Source organism: Trematosphaeria pertusa, assembly GCF_010094035.1.
Source record: "Trematosphaeria pertusa strain CBS 122368 unplaced genomic scaffold BU26scaffold_1, whole genome shotgun sequence".
In the NCBI taxonomy this organism is placed as follows: domain Eukaryota; kingdom Fungi; phylum Ascomycota; class Dothideomycetes; order Pleosporales; family Trematosphaeriaceae; genus Trematosphaeria; species Trematosphaeria pertusa.
Genome location: NW_022987212.1, coordinates 1819517 through 1838900, shown reverse-complemented (window position 1 = coordinate 1838900; position 19384 = coordinate 1819517). Strand labels below are relative to the sequence as shown.

General features: G+C 55.0%; 10 protein-coding genes across 10 annotated transcripts; 2 read left to right on the top strand and 8 right to left on the bottom strand.

Moving 5' to 3' along the window:
- Positions 1-135: 135 nt before the first annotated feature.
- BU26DRAFT_513039 (uncharacterized protein) lies at positions 136-1348 on the bottom strand. The gene is made up of 2 exons (XM_033827535.1): positions 965-1348; positions 136-902 (listed from the first exon to the last, which is right to left on the bottom strand). The coding sequence occupies exons 1-2, from the start codon at positions 1287-1289 to the stop codon at positions 178-180; spliced, it is 1050 nt and encodes a 349-aa protein (XP_033691197.1). The 5' UTR covers positions 1290-1348; the 3' UTR covers positions 136-177.
- Positions 1349-1831: 483 nt separating this feature from the next.
- Positions 1832-3681, top strand: BU26DRAFT_16150 (MFS general substrate transporter). The gene is made up of 3 exons (XM_033820140.1): positions 1832-2176; positions 2279-2575; positions 2630-3681. The coding sequence occupies exons 1-3, from the start codon at positions 2002-2004 to the stop codon at positions 3670-3672; spliced, it is 1515 nt and encodes a 504-aa protein (XP_033691196.1). The 5' UTR covers positions 1832-2001; the 3' UTR covers positions 3673-3681.
- Positions 3682-3972: 291 nt separating this feature from the next.
- On the top strand, positions 3973-5403 carry BU26DRAFT_513037 (polysaccharide lyase family 1 protein). Its single transcript, XM_033827534.1, has 2 exons — positions 3973-5111; positions 5166-5403. The coding sequence occupies exons 1-2, from the start codon at positions 4250-4252 to the stop codon at positions 5300-5302; spliced, it is 999 nt and encodes a 332-aa protein (XP_033691195.1). The 5' UTR covers positions 3973-4249; the 3' UTR covers positions 5303-5403.
- A 555-nt stretch (positions 5404-5958) lies between these two features.
- On the bottom strand, positions 5959-6869 carry BU26DRAFT_16137 (uncharacterized protein). Its single transcript, XM_033820135.1, has one exon. The coding sequence runs from the start codon at positions 6829-6831 to the stop codon at positions 5986-5988; it is 846 nt and encodes a 281-aa protein (XP_033691194.1). The 5' UTR covers positions 6832-6869; the 3' UTR covers positions 5959-5985.
- Positions 6870-7085: 216 nt separating this feature from the next.
- On the bottom strand, positions 7086-8353 carry BU26DRAFT_557663 (uncharacterized protein; the record flags this gene model as incomplete). The annotated part of the gene is made up of 4 exons (XM_033832486.1): positions 7086-7555; positions 7612-7647; positions 7694-7703; positions 7751-8353. The coding sequence occupies 4 exons, from the start codon at positions 8351-8353 to the stop codon at positions 7086-7088; spliced, it is 1119 nt and encodes a 372-aa protein (XP_033691193.1).
- A 1419-nt stretch (positions 8354-9772) lies between these two features.
- BU26DRAFT_513036 (FAD dependent oxidoreductase) lies at positions 9773-11844 on the bottom strand. The gene has a single exon (XM_033827533.1). The coding sequence runs from the start codon at positions 11508-11510 to the stop codon at positions 10017-10019; it is 1494 nt and encodes a 497-aa protein (XP_033691192.1). The 5' UTR covers positions 11511-11844; the 3' UTR covers positions 9773-10016.
- A 330-nt stretch (positions 11845-12174) lies between these two features.
- BU26DRAFT_526682 (iron reductase domain protein) lies at positions 12175-14285 on the bottom strand (the record flags this gene model as incomplete). Its single annotated transcript, XM_033830720.1, has 4 exons — positions 12175-12793; positions 12842-13876; positions 13923-14187; positions 14237-14285. The coding sequence occupies 4 exons, from the start codon at positions 14283-14285 to the stop codon at positions 12175-12177; spliced, it is 1968 nt and encodes a 655-aa protein (XP_033691191.1).
- Positions 14286-15190: 905 nt separating this feature from the next.
- BU26DRAFT_16117 (uncharacterized protein) lies at positions 15191-16017 on the bottom strand. Its single transcript, XM_033820130.1, has one exon. It carries the CDS (start codon positions 15715-15717, stop codon positions 15304-15306), a length of 414 nt encoding a protein of 137 aa, XP_033691190.1. The 5' UTR covers positions 15718-16017; the 3' UTR covers positions 15191-15303.
- On the bottom strand, positions 15770-16609 carry BU26DRAFT_526681 (ClpP/crotonase; the record flags this gene model as incomplete). Its single annotated transcript, XM_033830719.1, has 2 exons — positions 15770-16234; positions 16343-16609. 2 exons carry the CDS (start codon positions 16607-16609, stop codon positions 15770-15772), a joined length of 732 nt encoding a protein of 243 aa, XP_033691189.1.
- Positions 16610-16957: 348 nt separating this feature from the next.
- Positions 16958-19113, bottom strand: BU26DRAFT_557659 (uncharacterized protein; the record flags this gene model as incomplete). The annotated part of the gene is made up of 2 exons (XM_033832485.1): positions 16958-17835; positions 17886-19113. 2 exons carry the CDS (start codon positions 19111-19113, stop codon positions 16958-16960), a joined length of 2106 nt encoding a protein of 701 aa, XP_033691188.1.
- Positions 19114-19384: the final 271 nt, after the last annotated feature.

Here is a 19384-nt window from a genome sequence, read left to right as displayed (position 1 = left end):
ATATTGGACACGGGCAGAGGTAAGTTGGTAAAAGTCATGGGCTAGAGGAAGACGGCTGTGGACTAGAAGCACTGGGGTGGCCTTCACCGTGGCATGCGTGTCCCGCGTTCGTGTATGATTTCGATATCCGTTCAACAGGTTCAATACGAATGCATTTCTTTCTATAGCCTGGTTACACTAATCCCTCTCCACCAGGTGTGCATTCACCGGTGTTAAAGCCTGACCTTTTAACAAAAAGGCTTCGATATTCTCCATTGCCAGCCTCTCGAACCCAGACGCCGTATCCCACGCCCCACCCGCAGTATGGCACGTCAGCGTTACGTTCCGCATCTTTGTAAGCCCTGGGTGCACATGCGGCTCATTCGCATGGACATCCAGTCCTGCCGCAAAAAGCTGCCCGCTCTGCAATGCCTCCACAAGCGCGTCCTCGTCTACCAACGTCCCCCTCGCAATATTCACAAACCGACTCCCCTTCTTGAACTTCCCCAATCTCTCCTGCGTAATCAGCTTCTCGCCAAAGAACGGCGTAGCCAACACCACACAATCGCTCACCCCTAGCATTTCATCCAGCTCCGCAAAGAACTCCGCCTGTACCGCCTCCTCCTGCTGCTTCCCCTTCCGCACGACGTCGTGGTACAGGATCTTCATTCCAAACGCGGCGAAAGCCTTTTGCGCAATCGTGTACCCGATATTTCCCAGGCCGATGATGCCGAGGCTGCGGCCCCGCGGGTTATACGCCGTGTCTTGCGTGTGCTTATGCGCTTCTGCGAAGCGCTCTGCGGAACCAGATTTGGCGGCTTCGGCGCTCCAGATTAGGTTCCGGAAGACGGAGAGGATGTGCCAGACAGCCATATCCGCGACGGCCTCGCTCGATGCGCGGGCGCCGTTGCAGTAGATAATTCCTTTGCATTCGCATTAGCGAATGCTGTCCGGGACGATGAAGAGAGGCTAGGGGGCTGCGAACCGTGTTTCGACAGTGTAGGTATGTCAGCCCAATCATACCCCGCGCCTGCACTGGCGAAGATTTTACAGGTGGAGGGGAGATGCGGAACCAGGTCTTGGTCCCAGCGGCCCATTTCGCCGCCGGAGTTCCAGAAGGGGCGGAAGACGGCGTGGAAGTCGCCCCATTTGCGGGCTTTCAGGTTCTGGATGAAGGTTTCTCTTTGTCGTTCTTCGAGAGTGGGTTGGATGATGGTGAATTTTGAAGAAAAGGATGCGTAGACGTCGGGGTTGTATTTTATGTTGTCACCGACGTGGAGGACTGTGTATTTTGGCGGAGAGGAACCCATGGTGAGACTGGAAAGGACGGGGAAGGAAATAAAACTGCCGGAAAGAGTGTGAAAGTGTGATGTCTACTCGGTATTGAAGGGAAATCGAAGAGGAGCTTATGCTTCTTGAAGTGGTTAGGACCATCCCAACAGATGATGTCGTATGTCTCTTCCGATCGTACCTGAGCATCACCGGACGCAGCACTTCCGAAACCACACCATTCTATACCGACCACTTTCCGGTCGGAAGCACGAGGGGGGCACAAGCTTGTAAAGGACTTAACTCATATCAAGCCTTGATGCGGAGCTTCCATGCCACTTCCCCGCTTCTACCTCGGCGTTCTTCCCGGACGTTTACATCATCAATCGGCCCGACCTTGTACTTTCCCTGAACGCGCAAAGCGCACCCGACGAACCAGCACTTCTGCCGCGAACAATTCATTTCCATCCTGGCATGTCCCGGGAAGTTGGTCTTGGACGATGCTCGTCGGCTGTCGCTTACGCTAAACACGAAGAGAGCAAAGAATAGGGAGATCTAAATGCCACGTGAAGTAAGCGATCGGATGCAAGCTTGGCCTCTAACGAGCGACTTCCCCGGTTTCGGCTGGGGTTCTCCGCAAAGAACATGGGGAAGGCCCGGGGAAGGAATATATCAGGCTGCATGGACCCAGTGCCCTGGGTTATCAGCTCCTGCCTCTTCATCAACCAAGAATTTGGGCTCTAAGTCGAAAACATGACCAACGAGAAGCACGTCAGCGAAATGATGGAGGGGAAGGGCCGCCTACATTTGCAGACAGTCAATGCAGACGTCAACCTTGAGGATATGTATGGCGAGGAGCGGAAGAAGAGGGAGAAGGCGCTTGTGCGGAAGATCGACCTACGCATGATGCCTCTCATGATGCTGCTCTGTGAGTCGCCCCGCCTAGCCATGTATCAGGGGGGGCACCAGTGGGAAACCCGCTGAATTAGTCCATGGCGCCTGTCCAGCCTTCAGTCACTGATCGGAACAGACGTCCTCAACTATCTCGACCGCAATAACATCGCCACTGCTCGGCTGGGAACGCTGGAAGAGGATATAGGACTCCATGGGACGCAGTACAACACCGTCATCTCAATCTTCTTCGCGGGCTATATTCTTACTCAGATCCCTACGAACATGCTCTTGAACAAGATCCGTCCCTCCATCTTCCTCCCTGTCATCATGTGCGCATGGGCGACGGTCTCGGGCGCGACCGGAGCTGTTCAAAACTACGCTGGCTTGGTTGTCCTTCGCTTTGTGCTGGGATTTGTGGAGGCACCTTTCTTCCGTAAGTAGCATCCTTCTCGTGTACAAAAGGGCTCAGGAATAACAAGAGTGTTAGCCGGCGCCCTCTATCTCTTCAGCTGCTGGTACACGAAGCGTGAGCTAGCAAAACGCATCTCTATCCTCTACGCTGCAGGCCAAATGGCAGGTGCGTTCGGCGGTCTCCTCGGAAGCGCAATCATGTGGGGAATGGACGGTAAAGCTGGTCTTCCCGCATGGCGCTGGCTCTTCATCCTCGAGGCAATCGTCGTATTCCCTGTTGCAATCGTCACTATCTTCGTCGTCCCGAATTATCCCGCTACCACGAAGTTCCTTAGCGATGAAGAACGCAAGCTCGCCGTTCTCAGAATGGCCGAAGAAGCCAACCAAGAAGATAACCGCGACGAAGCGACGGCATGGCAGGGTCTCAAGATGGCTTTTGCGGATCCCGCGCTGTACATGATCTGGGCCATGCAACTGGGGCTGAATACGGCGGCGTCTTTTACCAACTTCTTCCCGACTATTGTTGCGACGCTAGGATACCCACAGACCGAAACGCTCCTGCTTTCCGCCCCACCGTACGTATTCGCTGCGATCTTGGGTATAACCAATTCCTGGCACTCCGATAAGACGAAAGAGCGCTTCTTGCATGTCGTCTGGCCGCAAGTCTTCTGCAGCATCGGCTTCATCATCTCAGCAGTGACCATGAACACTGCCACCCGGTACATCGCCACATTCATGATGATGAGCGTTTATGGATCCTTTGGCTGCATTCTCTCCTGGGTTTCTACGTGTCTTCCGCGCCCACCAGCGAAGCGCGCGGTCGCGTATGCCGTCGTCAATGCTGGCTCGAACTTCGCGTCCATCTATGCTAGCTACTATTACCCCAAGAGTCAGGGACCACGATACTGGCAGGCGAACGTGGCCAATATGGCGTTCTCGGGGGCGTGCATCTGCATGTCTGCTGTGCTGAGGTTCTATCTTAGCTGGAGGAATAAGCAGCTCGATAAGGCGGCTGCAGAGGATATGGCGGAGGGGTATAATGGGACGGTTGGTGCGAGCAAGGCTGGACAGGTTGCAGCGAAGTGGCACTGTGATCCTGCGTACAGGTACACGTTGTAGGGTGATGCGAAGGATAAGCTATATGGCAAACAGGATAATGAGGCTGCCCGAAGCAGACGATGTCGGGATTGAGGAGTCACGGAATAATGAAACAATGCCCCAACCGCACGGGTTTATCCCGGATCTTGATACCTGGAATGTGGAAGAGCAGAGAGCTCGTTCGGTACAGCGGTTCACCGACCAAGGACCAAGGAGCTGGCACGGGCCACTTCACGTGCATTTCCCCACAGCGCCAAGCCCAGCGGGTTTGCTTGGAAAACTCGGGGTGCGAGTTCTTCCACCATTCATCCTCACGCCCCTCAGCCTCCCCTATCTCGCGTCTACGTTCCCGGAATTCATCAACGGTGCGATGTCGTGCAGCAGCTCTGGCATCTGTGGTGTGGACGCACGCCCTCTTGAACCCGGTTGAAGAGACGCGCCTAGGGCAATTCTCCCGGAAGAATTACAGCGTCCTTCCCAGGATGCCGTCCAGGGAGCTGGTCGATGTTTATTTCCTCACGCAAGGGGTTAATATAAATATCATGCACGATATGCTTTTCGGGGATTGGCAGCTCATTTCTTCAATTGTTCGGCCAAAATGAAGCTCCCAATAACTTTTGCCTTTGCTCCTCTCCTGCTCGCTGCTTCTGCATGGCCAACAGGCTGTGATTTCAGTCTCGTCGGCTTCGGAAAAGACAACCCAATCGGCCCAACCACAGGCGGCGAGGGAGGCGAGAGCGTCACAGTATCCTCCGTCGACGCACTCGTATCTGCTGTCGCCGACGACGCGCCCCGGATCGTCTACGCCAAAGGAACCTTCAACTTGACCTCCCGCCTGCTAATAGGCAGCAACAAGTCCCTCGTTGGCGCGGGAAAGGGCGCAAACATCCTTGGATCCGGCATCACCATCAACGGCAAAACCAACGTGATCGTGCGTAATCTGGGCATCCGCTTCATCCTCGACAACGACGGGATTACCACCCAGAACAGCACGCGGGTCTGGATTGACCACAATGAATTCGAATCCGACATCAACCATGGTCCGGACTACTACGATGGTCAGTGCGATATTGTGAGAGCGTCGGATTGGATCACAGTGAGCTGGAATTACTTCCACGACCACTGGAAGTCGAGTCTTGTGGGGAACAGCGATGTGCTGAGGGATGTGGACTATGGCCATCTACACATCACGTATCACCACAACTACTGGAGAAATGAGAGCACCAGAGGACCAGCCGGACGCTTTGGCCATCAGCACGTCTACAACAACTTGTATGAGGACTTTTTGTACCAGGCGATCCACAGCCGGAGCGACAACCAGGTTCTGGTCGAGGGCAACGTATTCATGGGGAATACGTCGGAAGCGCTCTCAACGTACGGCTTGGTGATCCCGATGGATAGCCCGAACACGAGTCCAGAGGGTGATCCAGAGCTTGACGGCTTTGCGAACCTTGGAGCCAGCAAGTGCCTATCGGCTTCATATCGAGAGAATGGCTGGCTAACGTGTGATGCAGAGAACGACTGGGGACCAGCCAGCATCAACATCACTCAAGTCGGCAACTTCACGAAAGCGCCATACAAGTACAAGCTCACGCCGCTCAACCAGGTGCAGAAGGTTGTCAAAGCCGGAGCGGGACTGGGGAAGATCTGAGGGAAGATATGGCGGATGGATGCCATGCCACGTAGCTATACGGCCGCTGTGACAACGAATGTGAATGTACGATGGAGTAGACAAGCTGAAGTATTCGAGCGCTTGAAGTCTTGCAGTGACCGGCGTGCGTGTAATCATGAGCATGTGTACACTCCAGCACGCTCTCTGGGGAGGAAGTGTTGGAGGTGCCAACAAGTGCAATTTCTCCCGCCACTTCCGCGATATTCAACCTATGTCGCTGACTGTCTAAGCTCTATACCCTATGCGCATCTCTATTCTTCACATTTTAGGTGTGAAGGCTTTGCATCGGGTACCTGAACCGCCGCGGCGGGCTGATTCGCCACGCTATTCCTTTCCGCCAGCGGCTCTCGGTCTCCTCGGACGCCGTTTGTACTGGCTCGCTCCCCACCACACTCTCTAGCGCATGCACCCTCCTCTCTGCTACCACATCCGAGCGCTTCCAGAACCTCGTCCAACCCTGCAAACAAGTACCAGTCCCTACGTAAGGTGGAGACTCTTTTCTCTCCTAGTCCATATCCCGCACCTGCTCAATCTTCCGATACCACTCCACCCCTTCAAACAGCATAGTGCGCATCTGCTCGCGCTCCGCCGGCGTCATGACGTCTAATATAGCCAACATCGTAGCTTCAATGCGATCGTCCTGCTCGACCAGAGACGCGATGTTACACCCCACCTCGTGCCCTCATGTACGCAAACGGCCTCCGCAATCTTCCCCAACGTGTCCAGCGCATTCGCCCGCGTCGCAAAATTCGTATGCGCACTCGTCGCCTTCTCTCGGATCTTCGCGATCCGCGGACAGATCTTGAACTCATACAAGGGCCAGATGTAGGAGGACATGCGTTGCTGGGGCTCATGGACCAGCCACTCCTCGATCTAGCGCAAGTGCTGGTCGAAACCGACAACGCGCTTCTTCTCGCGCTTGATGCGCGCTTCTTCGGCTGCGCGGGCTGCGGTGGCGGCTTCGCGCTCGTCGCGAACGCGCGCGTGGTGCTGGGAGAGCATGCTGAAAACGAGCTGGGAGTGTTATATGGCCGAGGGTGGCGTGGAAGAGGGTTTCGTGGAGGACGGTGGGGTCGAGGGCGGTGATGGTTTGCCAGAGGTCGTTTGGGTCGACGGCGTGTTGCTGCGCTGATGCCGCGGCGGTGGTTGCGAAGGTTGGAGCATAGCCAGGGTGGGGATGCTGCACTGCGATGAAGCCATTGTCTGCTCGCTGACGTTTGTGGGGTTGTGTGGCCATGTTGGTGGATGGAGAGCGTTGAGCTGTGGTGGGAGAGGTGTGGTTGACGCGACGCGTCGTGGTCAAAGCACGTGTCTAGCTTCATCGATCTGGATAGCGCGAAACACCGGGGTCGAGCGAAGCCACGGGGGCATGCTAAAAGGAATGCTCGCGGGCGTAATGTGTGCTTCTTTATCGTAATGTTGTGGGTGGCATTGTTTGACACGGGGTTGTGAAGACATTCGGGTTGCGCCGAAACGCCAAACGCGCGATCACGTGAGATGTCAACCATGGCTCGTTGATATTTCTTCGTCTTGGTCAGAAAGCAATACGGCCCACAAGACCACAGACACTGAAATGTTATGATGTATGGGAAGCCTTGTTTTGAGCTAAGCTCTATTCCGATTGAACCCCTATACCGATATACCCTTATTCCGATATACCCGTATTCCGATTTACCCCTATCCCAATAGACCTTCTTACCCACGCAGGCCGAGACTGTACCTTTCGCCCATCTACCCAATGTCTTGCCATCCACAGACGCGTTCAATCCACATTTTCCGGAGATGTACCTGCAGGCATTCCCGGTTGCGGATTTGGAGCCCCAGTCCAAGGGTACCACCTCTTCACGAACATGACGTCGGCAGCCGAAGGGACTTTATTCGACATGATAGGCTCTAACTCGTCCGTTACCCTGATGCCATTGACAGTCTTATACTTCATCAAAACGCAACGGCTGTGGAAACCGTACATGCACTCGGGAGGTGAGTACTGCGTCGAGTCGTACAGCATAATTGACGACAGGTCGAAGCCGGGGTCGCCGTCCGTCATGTCCCAGGGTGCTTCACCCCCGCCGTAGATGAAATCGAGGCCAGCGAGAAAGCCGTATTTCAGCGCGGCCTCGCGCTGGCTGCATACTGCGTTGTGGGGCAAAAATTCGTTGGCAGCCTTTGCTCTGTCCACCGCCTCGGCGTATCCGGGCACGTTTTTGCAGGCATAGAATACGTAGAAATCGCCTGTTATTTGCATTAGCACTTGTGCTCTGGACAAAATCAAAGGCAGATGCACTCACGGTCCCAGCGACTGTGCTCGTGTATCATTCCCAACGCTGATTTGCATTAGCTAGGGCCACGCAATGTGAGCGGAATACGGACTGTGCCCTATCTGTGAAGTGTTAGCCCAACTCACAGTGAAAGAATCTGTACTGTTACCTCGTGTGCAGTATACCAGGTTTGATCAGGCGGGACCGGAGAAAGCAGCATGTAGTGTCGACCCTCGATATCGAGGGACCACCTCTCCACCGGGAGGTAGCCAACCATGGATTTCATTTCTCTCTTTGTGCTCAAGTGGATCGCAAGAACATCGTCTTCCACGGCGATGTTCCAGCTGCCCCTGTTGTTGAAGTCCTGGTAGCCGATGTAACAGTACAGTTCACCGGTCCCGTCGTTGACTTCGCGGAATGCAAGGCCGTGTCTGGATTGTGCGCCGGCGGGCCCTCCGAGAGCATCGATCCAGATTTTTTGCGCAGCTTTGAAACTCTCGTCCAGGACAGTCTGCGCATTCTTGTCGACGTAGCAGTATCGCACGGTCCGGGTGCCTGAATCGTCAACCGGCCATGGAGCTCGGGCTCCGGAGGAGAGGAATTCTGCAAAGCCCAACTGGGGATTGCTAGCGGAGATGTTGACCACAGGAAGCGTTGACGTGCAGACTGGGCCCGGATTGAAAGAAGAAATATTGAAGTCACGGCGTAGAGGGGAGCCGAGGGCGGACGGGATCGCAGCAAGCGCAGCAGTGAGGAGATTGAGGATCTTCATAGTGTACAGTCCTTGGGAAGGGACCAGCCAGCGATCGAGTGGCCTAGGTGGAGTTGCGCCGTCCGAGGAGAGAGGCCGCGACAAGAGTGAGGCGGGAAGGTATCGAAGCGAGGAGACTGCAGAGATACGCTATATATGCCGAGAACCCGAGGTGAGGGGGGTAAAGGTAAAGGTGTCCTCAAAGCCAGACAAACAGATACTGAGTGAAAAAGCTGAACACTTCCACCTGTGCCGACAGGTACTTAGCCAAAAGACAAGCATTCTACTTGACAAAAAAGGTCCAGTCACTTCAGTTACTGCCACCTTTTTGAAGAGCAGCTCCTCGTGCTTCCAAGTGTAAAGATGGAAGTTCATTAATACTATCCAACTCACCTCCTACCATCGCGCAACAGCCCCCAGGCAGCACATTGATTAATTTTTCTCGTCTTAGGTTAGCAATCTACAGAGGTTATGCTAACTACACCTACGCACAAAAAGACTCAAAAAACACCAAAATTAAGAGAAATGAAGAAGATATCACAGAAGCACGGGGAGGTGGCATGAGTCGACAGAAAAAAAAAGAACAAGCCGCACATAACATACTCGCTCACCTCCCTCATTCTTCTCCTACACCCCCTCCCTATCCTCCCCGCCACCGCCAACCCCACCAGGCAGCCCCTCCGCCGTTATCCTATTCCCAGCCCATGCAAACACATGCCCAATCCCCCAGCACAACCGCATCCGCACCAGCCCGCGCCCTACAAATCTCACTCTGGCTCGCATCCCCCCCTCTCTTTCTACCCCGTTTCCTCTTCCTCCCCTCTATAAATTCAACTCTCGCCTCCGCGCACCGCTTTTCAAACGGTGGGTGCAGGTAAGGCGTCGACGGCAGTGCGGCAGGATGAAGTGAACGGTGGCGATAGTCTACACGGTTCTGGGAATGCGTGTATTTATACGCATCCATCCAGCATCCAGCATCTATCCCCGCGATTCTCCCTTCCTTCCCCCTTCCCCCTCCCCACCAATTACTCCGCGCAAAACGCCATGTCTCCCCCACCTACTCGTCTTTAAATACGCGCTTGCCGTCCCAGCTCATGCTACATTTCCCCAGACACGGTAACGCCGTAGTCATACGGCGCTGGAAAAGCGAAGCAAGCTCCAGCCATCGAGGCTCAAAACCTTATGACCACACAGTCGCTAAGTAGCCGAGCGGTCAGACGCCTGAATCCAAGTACGGCAGTGGCGATGTCGGCCTCCGGTCTGCTCGGCTTGGGTACTAGACGCTTTGAATGGGATCTGAATAGAAGATGTTAATTCGATATTCTTCTAGGGAACGGTCTGACGGACCTGAAGATCCCAAGCTTGCTTTGTCCTGGGGTACTATGTTGGATAGTTCGGGCTCGTCGTTCGCTCAGGGAGGCCGCAGTTTATGGTAACAAGCAGTGCTGCAGCATTCTCATTACTAGGGGGAAGTATAGGGTGAATTGTGGTTCTTCAAGCTACTTGTGCCCTTTCTGTCATTCACCGGGTACAGATCCGTCCTACAATCATAGATCAATCCGAGCATAAACTTCATTGCAACAATATCCACAGCCACAATCTTCCCAAAGACAGGCGCTCACCTCCACGCTAATCAACAAAATACCACCCCATTCCTCTACAATATCCCTCGCTAAGCACCATCTCACGTGCTCACCCTCTTAAACTCCATCCCGGGTCTCAAATCCGCGCGATTCGCCGCCCAATTATCCTTAAAATAATTATCCCTCGGCTGCCACGGCCCCGTGCGTCCCGCATGCGGCATGAGGCCATCTGCCTTCTTAATGTACGTAGAATTAAGGGCCAGCGGGGGCAGCGGATCCTTCTTCTCCTCCTCCGTAATCGACGGCGTCGCGCTGGTATACTTGTTATCGTTCATGAACTTCATGAGGCGGGTGAGGAGGCGGGACGCCGAGTCCGCGCCGAGCGTCCAGCTGGCGTTGACGTAGCCGATTATGAGGCCCAGGTTGGGCACGCCGGACAGCATGCTCGCGCGCCAGATGTAGCAGGAGCTGAAGTCGACGGGCTTCTTGTCGACGGAGAGGGGGATTCCGCCGCAGAGTTGCAGGTTCAGACCGGTAGCTGTGACAATGATGTCTGCGTCTAGTTTCTCCCCGCTCTCGAGCTCGATGCCATCGCCCACGACCCGCTTGATCTTGGCCGTGACGATCTGCGCCTTCCCGCTCTCGAAGCACTTGAAAAAGTCGTTGTTGGGACAGAAGCACAATCTCTGGTCCCAGGGGTTGTACGCGGGCAGGAAATGCGGATCCATGGGGAAGTCCTTTGGGAGCTGCGACTTGGCTTCTTTGCGCAGGAAGTTCGCAGCGGCAGTGGGGAACTTGCGGCAGAAGAGGTAGAGCATGTAGGGGATGATGATGAACTGGATGCGCTTGAGGCGCAGCGACACCCAGTGCGGGAAGATGCGCTCGTACCAGGTGAGTTCGCCCGGCTTGGGCTGCGGCATGTTCATGACGTATGAAGGGGAGCGCTGGAGCATAGTAACTTGGCCAACGCCGCCGTCGACGACGGCGGGGAGAATCGTAATCGCGGTGGCGCCGCTGCCGATGACAATCATGCGCTTGCCGGCGTACTCGAGGTCCTGCGGCCAGAACTGCGGATGCACGCGCGTGCCCTTGAAGTCCTCCAGCCCTGGGATGTCCGCCTGCAGCGGCTTCTCATAGTTGTAGTATCCCGTGCCCATGATGACGAACTTCGCATAGTACACCTTCCTCATCCCCTCGTTGTCCACCTCGAGCCTCCACCGCTGCTCATCGCTGCTCCAGTCCGCGCTCGCGACCTTGTGCTTGTACTGTATCTTCCGATCGATGCCGAACTTCTCCGCCGTCTGCTGCATATACTCGATTATGCTTGCCCCCGTCGCAATCGGATTCGGCTTCGTCCACGGATTGAACGGGAAGCCGAAGGTATGCAAATCAGAATCGGACCGGATGCCCGGGTACTTGAACAGCGACCATGTGCCGCCGAGCTCGGCGCGTCCTTCGAGGATGGTGTACGTCGAGGAGGGGAGGGCGGTCTGCATGCGGTAGCCTACGTTGATGCCGGAGATGCCGGCGCCGATAATGACGACGTCGTAGTTGGAGGTGTGGGGTGCGGCGGTGCCGTTCGCGTGGCCGTCCATGATGCCGATAAGGATGCTGCTGACGCTGGACTTCGATGCAGGCGTAACGCGGGGGAGTGTGGAGGTGGCAATTCGTGGGGATAAAGGAATTCCGTCTTCGTATATCGAGGCTGTCTAAGCAGGAAGTCTAAATGAGCACGGAAGCAAGCGAAGAGGAAGAAAGGGCGGTGGTGGAGAGCCGAACGAAAAGCGCCGTGTAACCATCGCGGGGCATCGCATATATACCGCGCCTGTATCTATCGTCATAGGATAAGAAAATGGGCTCGCAGGACCCCTCTGATCAGGGCCTGGCATCCCGCGGTGTCCGAACCGACGGCGTGGTCTGAGATGCTGGTGCCGTCTCCGCTCGTTCCATGCGCTGAGGTCAGAGAAAGGCAGCAGATCCCTGCCGTGCCTCGGTACTTTCCCTTCTCGGTAATCGCAGGCCGGAGAGGACAGCACCAACGCAGACGCAACATCATCATGTCAGAGCAAGGTCTGCAGTTGGTGCCGTCCCCACATAGACCAAAAAGGGAATATGATTGTAGCATTATTCGCTAACGACCAACCACGTCTATATAACAAAAACTCAGGCGTCCTAGTGGTGGCCTCAAATCTAGTGCTTACCTCACTTCGTACCAACATACAGTCTATTTCCCCACACTATTCGTACGCTCTCTGGCTCTCACGCTCTGCCAAGCAACAGCATCTCGCCCTCCGCCCCGCTATCGCTCGTAATATACATGCGCTCATACTTGTCCTTCGCAATAGAAACTGGCCTAAAGCACGTCGTCGTCGAGCAGTGCTCGACATCTGAGCTGAACATGATGTCCGAGTACCCGTCGCTGACACTATTCGCAAGCGCCGCCCTGGGCCTGAACCCGTCAGCGCCTTTGGAGAACGGAACTTCGACGACTTTGTAGCCTGTGGATGGCGTGCGGTCCCACGAGCCGTGGAAGGTGACGTAGAGGCTTGTGTAGTTCTTGTTGAAGACGGCGTCGAGCGGCGCCGAGTGTGCTTGGAGAGCGAGCTTCGCTGCCTTGCTCTTGGCCGTGCACGTATCGTCTGTGAAGGTGCTGTTCGGCGTCAAGACGAACTGGTCGCCTACTGAGAAGTTGCGGTCCGTGATGACATCCGGCTTCCAGACAGTGTAGCAGGTCGGATAGCCGTACCAATCTGTGTTCTCTTTGGACGGATCGCCAATGTAGTTGATTTCTTCTGACGGATTGTCCATGTGGATGTCCACGGAGCTGTCGCCGATGGTTCGTTGGATCTCATCGGAAGAGTTCTCAATCTCCCAAAGCCTATTTCGCATTAGTCACCGGTTGAGCGGCCACTAGGGGTAAACATACATTCCATCGGCGTCGAAAGCCAGTCCCACTCCGTTCCGCAGTCCATAGCCCAGCTGGTATCCCCCAGACACATAGTTGTAACCGTCCGCTGGAACCTTGGTCATATCGAAAGCCTTGACGCAGGAGCGGCCGGTCTTGATGTCACCAGAGTCGAAGTCGAAGTTGTCGTTGGAGCCGTGAGATACGATCAGGGTGTTAGGAAGCTTGGGGGGGATAGCCAAGGTTCGTGTCACGTGGCCTCTGTTGTCCATTCCAGAGACCACCACCTTGGAGGAGTTACCGACGCTCATGGTTGCGGCATCGTAGTCCCAGGCAAACACCTGAGTCGCTGAACTTGCGTATAATGTCTTGCCATCGGGGCTTAGGACGATGCCGTGATTGAGGTTCCTCTGGGTGATGACAGTCTTCTGGGACGCAAGGCAGCCATTGTTTCCAATAGTATGCGCCGTGATACCGAACCCGTTCTGGACAAGGAGGAGATGCCCAGCAGAGTCGAAGATTATCCCACGAGGTTGCGTCAGGCTGCCAGCAATTTTCACCGCTTTCCAGCCATTCGCCGTCTTTATTGGTGTATGGAAGTCCGAAACGCCAGAACAGGACGCGGGAACGCCGGTTTGAGTAGGGCCAGGAGTCGACGAAGGGATGGCGCTCGTGCTACGCGTGCTCGGTCGAACAGTCGAGCTAGGAACGCTGCTTGATGCCGGCGGTAAATCCGGGACCAAGTTTGCTGCGACAAGCTCATTAAAATTCGCGTTCTGTCCCTTACTCAAATCCAACGTCCAGTGCCCGAAAGACGTGTGCACGTTGAAGGTCGATCGGTTGTTCGCCGGTTCTTTTGGTGGCTTGACTGCAAGACCATGTGCGAACTTTACGGTGGCGTTCATGGGATCGATAGAAACCGTCTTGCCCTCCGTATCCTCCCACTGCGAACAGCCCCTGCACCTCACATTTAGAGTCCAATGCGTCTTGTTGAAGCCCGTCCCTTTGAGGTAAGTGTATTCGGCCTCGGGGTACGGCTGTGGTAGACTCAGGCCGCTGGCTTTGTAAGCAAGTAGTTTCGCAGGCTTCACAGTAGACATACTACGCCATTCTTGAAGAGTATATGGCTGTGTTTGAGGCATTATTCACCCAACCGATCGTGAGTGGAACATAGGGCATAGTTCCGCCCCAGGAGAACCCTACCCAACCATTGGTGATAGGAGATACAATCTGCAGCACCGTGTCGAAGGGCGCAACAGTGGCATTCGGAAGGGCAACTCCAATAGTAACTCCTTTCTCGCCGTTCCATCCAGCGTAACATATCGACGTGGACGCGTCGCAGTAGCGTGTTGTCGTTTGAGCGAGCGCTTGACCTCGTTAGCACGCCTCGTGGACTTGTATCCTGGTATGACGTACCTGAACCCGTAAGGACAACAAGTCCCGCTATTGACCAGTGGGGCAGCATGATGGGCGAGTGAATAAGTTTTCAACGGAAGGTACATCCTAATGGAAGGTATCCTGCGATTTTATCAGTCGGTAGTCCCAGCATGAACGAGCCACTGCCACTTTGCTGCTAAAAAATTAATTAGCAAACTGTAGCGACAATACAGCCCACGGCCAAGAGGAACAGGGGCCGTTGAGTCCGGTACCCAATCCGGGCTACGCGATTGCATATCATGCGAGTAGCGTAAAATACGACGCCCTAGGCTCGGCATAAGATTGGAAGTTTCTCAGGCGATTGTCGGCTTGTGAAGATGTGGAGAGTCTGGGGAGGCCTCTTGCGACGGTATTGCGGAGTGTGGGGTTCGTTTCCTCAGCCTTGGATATGGGGGAGCATGACCTCCGCAATCCTCTGAAGTCACTCCATCTTCACTCTCCCTGAGCGCTCGGAAATAAGATCGGATGACTTGTGGGCTGAGCATACCAAGACTTCATCAGGAGCGAAGGCGGCTTCGCGATCACGATATCCCGGGTTTTGGTTGTAGAGCCTCCTGCCAGGGCAGAGGCGTGAGGCGGGCCGGCAAAGGCGGCGAAACTTGCGTTCGTATGACCTTGAGGAATGTTCCATAGATGAAGGGCCGATTGCATTTTAATTGGATCTCGACGCGGTGAAATGACAATGGCGAGTTTGTGGTTTGGGCATGGCCACAGGACGTTGAATGATTTAGATTGTCGAGGCTGAAGCGATAGATTGAGCCATTTAACCTTGAAACGTCGGTGCAGGATAGATTGAGAATGTCAGCACTGATCGGCCACATATATGGGCGTGAAGCTCTGGACTTCGTCCTACTGGGAGCGCGTCGGTCCGGTCGCCGAAAAGTAAAGGTATGGTAAAAGTCCTGTACATGAGTACATGGCGTCCGCCTGAGCCGCGGCCTTTCTGGGTGTGCCGAAAGTGATCATGCCATGCTCAAATTTGGCCATCTTGAGTCTTTTGGGATGGATGCGTCGCGGTCGGATGGAAAGCGATGATGTCGGTGGAATCATGACGATGGGAATGGAGGGTGGAGGTTCGGTTGCCGAGAGCTCTGACCGAATAGCGCACAGACCCGGCCTGTGCTGGTGCACGTGATCACATATGCTGGAGCGCTGAATGAAGATAATAGACAAACAGTAATCATAAAAGATAGAGCAAAAGTAATGCTGGTAGCTCTGAGCGACGGGGTATGCAGAGCGGGTCTCGAGCTATAAGTATGCTGTTCAGAAGGACACCAATATTTGTCACAGCCCCTGTGCGAGACCATCTGGGCACCAGGGATCCTGACGAATGAATGGGGCTGACAAAACAGCTCAATTCTGGACCGCATTGGTCGAACGACTCCTACCCATAGTCGCGATGTGCCATCAAGGAACTGCGTAAGCCCGCAAAGATAGTTCCCCTCGTCTCCAAGGTTCATTGAACTAACGGCTCGAGCCCATCTCTTCTATGTAATGCCTTCGTACTGAACGCTAAATCTTTGCCTTGGCTGGCGCACTAACCCTCCTCCCATGCACATAACTGATCGCCCTCAACTTCTCGGCCGCCTCGCCCCAAAGCTCATTCCTCAACAGGGCATAAACACCCATCCTACTCCTGCCCTGTACTTCCCTCGCCTTATCCAGTGCTACATCCAACATCTCGCTCGGCTCTGCAATTGCATCGGCAATACCATCTTCGAGCGCTTCCTTCCCCGTCCAGCGATGCGCTTCTAACAGCATCTTGCGCGCGACCTGTGGACGCAGCTTAAGCCGTGGTAGGGATCCGATACCGGGGAAGTGCAGGCCGAGGTTGACGGGCGGCATGGAGAAGAAGCCGCGCTTGGAGTTCATGATGCGGTAGTCATGGGCGAGGGAGAATGGGCAGGCGCCACCGAAGGTGTGACCGGTTAGGAGGGCGATGGTAGGGAAAGGGTAGTCGAGGAGGGTTGCTAGGAGCTACTCCGATGTTAATGCGCATGACTTTAGACAACAGGAAACAGGGGATGAATCATGGCCGGCGGATCAGTGTTGTGTCGCTTTTCAAGTAGCGTGGAGAATGCGTACCGGATAGAAGCCATCACTGTTGGCGAAAGGGTTTGTATCAGCTTCATCTAGCTCCAACCCCGTACACCAGAACTTCTCATCGTTCCCTCTTGTGATGACGCATCCTTCTGAGTCTGGCCCCAGTTCTCTTTCGATATCCCGAAGGGCTTTTATTATTTCTTGAGCGAACCGGACGTTGATTCGGTTTTCTGGGGCCTTCTTCATTGTTATCACGTAGACATTGTCATATCGGTCCACCTGTAGATTCCAGTACGGTCCCAGGGTCATTGCGGCGGGGAATATAATGACGTAATGCAGTCTTGGGCAGCTGCTGCGTGGATGGTACTCTACGCTTGGATACCGTAAGCTTGGTAAAGGTCCAAAGCGATAAGATATCGTGACCGCGAGAGAGGTCTGGAAGGTCGATGAAGCGTGAGGATTGAGCCTCGGCATGCACTCTCCATCAATGTGGGGAAGCTCCGATGCGGTTAGTGTGAGCGGCGATTTTCGGGAATTCCTGCATCCCCCTCCGGTTACCCCGCAAGGGTCCAAGGCTGACTCGCATAAGGAGACTTGCAACCTGCTTGCGGTCGGCTACGATGAGTGAACACTCGCAAGTCGAGCGTCTTTCAGATGCTAGCCAACGAAACCCTGATCCCAATCGACCATTAGCCAGTTCCCAATCCCGCCGTATGGCCCAAACCATTCTTGAGGCTGCAACATAGTAGGCTCTATAGTGGCTCCGCCTGCAATGACCTGGTCGCTCAGCATCTGTTGCTGTATAGCTGCACTCGTAGCCACATCGAGATCGAGGGTTTGAGTTGCGGGAGTGCGCAGCCCTTGCAGTATGCCGGCCGTCTCCAATTCTCTCGGCGCGATATTGGTCGTTTGCGGCAGCCGTTGGTGGATGGGATGCCACATGCGACACAGATCCGAGCCGAAGTCAGAAAAGAATTGAGCTGAGGTAGGGGGCAAGTTGGCATCTGGGAATTGACCCAGTGACGGCCGTTGTGTGGCCTTCTCGCGGACATCCAGCAGGTGTTTTAGACTACCCACCGCGCTCGGCCAGCGCTTACTGAGTTCCTCGAGTGCGCGTCCAATGATAGCCAGATTCTCTTCCGCGATGTCGACCAGGCCGGAATAGCGGTAACAAGAGAGCTGAGCCATTCCGGCTGTCAGACAATAGAACGTGAATATAGGGCCGACGTATCGTAGTTCATCGCGTGCCATGAAGTCTTCAAAGATGCCCGCAATGAACGATGATGCGAGCAGCGAAGCAGTAGATGGCGCTAACTTAGGATCCGTAGGGCGGTTGAGAATTACCAAGACTGTGAAATATTGGATGTGCAGTTGCCGAGCTTCGAAGTTGTACGGTTTGAGTGGTCGTCCTTCGGCAGGTCGACAAAGCTGCAGGTTCTCCGGGAGCGTCTTGAGCCATCTGAAGAGCCTGTCCTCAAGTGACTTCTTGTGCTCTTGCAGTCCATGCTTGCGAAGATAGCTCTGGGTGAGGTCGCCTATTGTAATCAGTGACCGGGAGCTAGAAGATCGAGGAAGTCAAACGCACCTAGAATACAGGAGATGCCTACATAGGACGCGAACAGATTAGCCGCGCCCAATGCGCCTTCGAAGTCCAGAACTGATATGGGCGATACGTCTGCCAGCTTCAGATCAATCGCTCTGGGCCTGCCGTGGCCGGCGTTGATCAAGCAGTCCCTAACGACCAGTGACCACCATATCCGTCTCCTAAGCCCTGCGTCGGGTTTTCCGGACGGCTCTCTGTGCAGTCCAATCTGGTACGCCAGGCCAATGCATATCCGCAACCAGAAACTGCTGGTATCCAAGGAAATCCGTTCCGGGCCTTCGGGGTTCCACCAGTGCAGGAGACATGACGCTGCAATGGTGATGATCGGGTCTTCTTCCGCGCCCATCCAGAACAGCACACGCGCTTTCTTGTAGAACTCTTCGGGAGGATAGTTCGCTAGCGGAGCGCTGACCCTACTCCCAGCCAAGAACATCGCGTGCTGTAGCAGGAGTGAGACCTGGCTGGGAGTCCGACCATCTATCCAGCTACGCTCTACAACCGGCGTCCATGGATAACAGCGCGTCCAGAAAGCATCTATGAGCGACTCTCGTACAGGCCTGGGCGGCAGCTCGGATACTCGCTGCACCCGTAAAATCTCCACGTCGGTTTCGGAGAGCCGATGCGGGACCTTATTCGGAAGACCGGCGTCGTCGTTCACAGGCACATCATTACGAAGATATTCCAGGCGGCCCAAGTAGCTAACTACGTTCGAGGAAGACTTGTAGCTTGAATCCGTCATGATCGAAGGGACGCTGTTGTGAGGCGTCGGGTACCCGGGTTCCGGATGCCGCTCTAGGAGAGGGGAATGCTCCTGCAAACTCGCAGCGCTCGACAGCCGTCTCGCAAGCTCGTTTTCCGACTTGAAAGGCTGGTCTCGAGCAATGGGTAATCCACTGGCAAATGTACTGTTGCTGGCGTCAGCAACATTTCCGGGTGCCGAGAGTGCCACAGAAAATGATGCCTGGGAGCCTTCAGGAAGGGAAGCGTCGTCGTTCTGCGTTTTGACGCGTCTCTGTGTCGGCGGCGAAGGGCTGAAGGTAAAGCGTTTCCGCTTCCGTTCGCGCGGGATGCAGTCATATCCGTCCTTCGCGCAGGGCGTGCAAACATGGCCGTCCACCTTGTCGATATCGCATCGGATCTTTCGTTTATGGCATATGACGCACGCTTTGACCGTCCGGCGAGCGCGCTGCTCTTTCTCCCCCACCGGCATCCTAATGGGGCCGGGGCATCAACCTGTTGTGAGCAGGTCGGAGTCCTGGAAATGTATAATCATCGTGAAGCGAAAATATCCTAAGAGACGGACGAGCATGCGGGGATGGCTGGAGGTTAGTGTCGAGGCGGTGGAGGCGAGGTGTGCGGCCCGTGCTCTGAGGGGTTCGCGTCTTCTCCTCTCCGACGACACGACTTCAAATCGTACAATCCACTCCATCTATCGCAACGTGACGATGTGTGAGCTCGAATGCTTCACCGCCCTTCCCATC

Excerpts from the sequence above, each read along its gene's own strand:
- BU26DRAFT_16137 (XM_033820135.1), bottom strand. The coding sequence starts at position 6,831 with ATGGTTGACATCTCACGTGATCGCGCGTTTGGCGTTTCGGCGCAACCC.
- BU26DRAFT_16150 (XM_033820140.1), top strand. The coding sequence starts at position 2,002 with ATGACCAACGAGAAGCACGTCAGCGAAATGATGGAGGGGAAGGGCCGC. Across the intron at positions 2,177-2,278 it reads GCCTCTCATGATGCTGCTCT|ACGTCCTCAACTATCTCGAC; the intron begins GTGAGTCGCCCC and ends TGATCGGAACAG. Across the intron at positions 2,576-2,629 it reads TGTGGAGGCACCTTTCTTCC|CCGGCGCCCTCTATCTCTTC; the intron begins GTAAGTAGCATC and ends CAAGAGTGTTAG.
- BU26DRAFT_513039 (XM_033827535.1), bottom strand. The coding sequence starts at position 1,289 with ATGGGTTCCTCTCCGCCAAAATACACAGTCCTCCACGTCGGTGACAAC. Across the intron at positions 903-964 it reads ACCTACACTGTCGAAACACG|GAATTATCTACTGCAACGGC; the intron begins GTTCGCAGCCCC and ends GCGAATGCAAAG.
- BU26DRAFT_16117 (XM_033820130.1), bottom strand. The coding sequence starts at position 15,717 with ATGAACCTTGGAGACGAGGGGAACTATCTTTGCGGGCTTACGCAGTTC.
- BU26DRAFT_513037 (XM_033827534.1), top strand. The coding sequence starts at position 4,250 with ATGAAGCTCCCAATAACTTTTGCCTTTGCTCCTCTCCTGCTCGCTGCT. Across the intron at positions 5,112-5,165 it reads CTTTGCGAACCTTGGAGCCA|AGAACGACTGGGGACCAGCC; the intron begins GCAAGTGCCTAT and ends CGTGTGATGCAG.
- BU26DRAFT_513036 (XM_033827533.1), bottom strand. The coding sequence starts at position 11,510 with ATGGACGGCCACGCGAACGGCACCGCCGCACCCCACACCTCCAACTAC.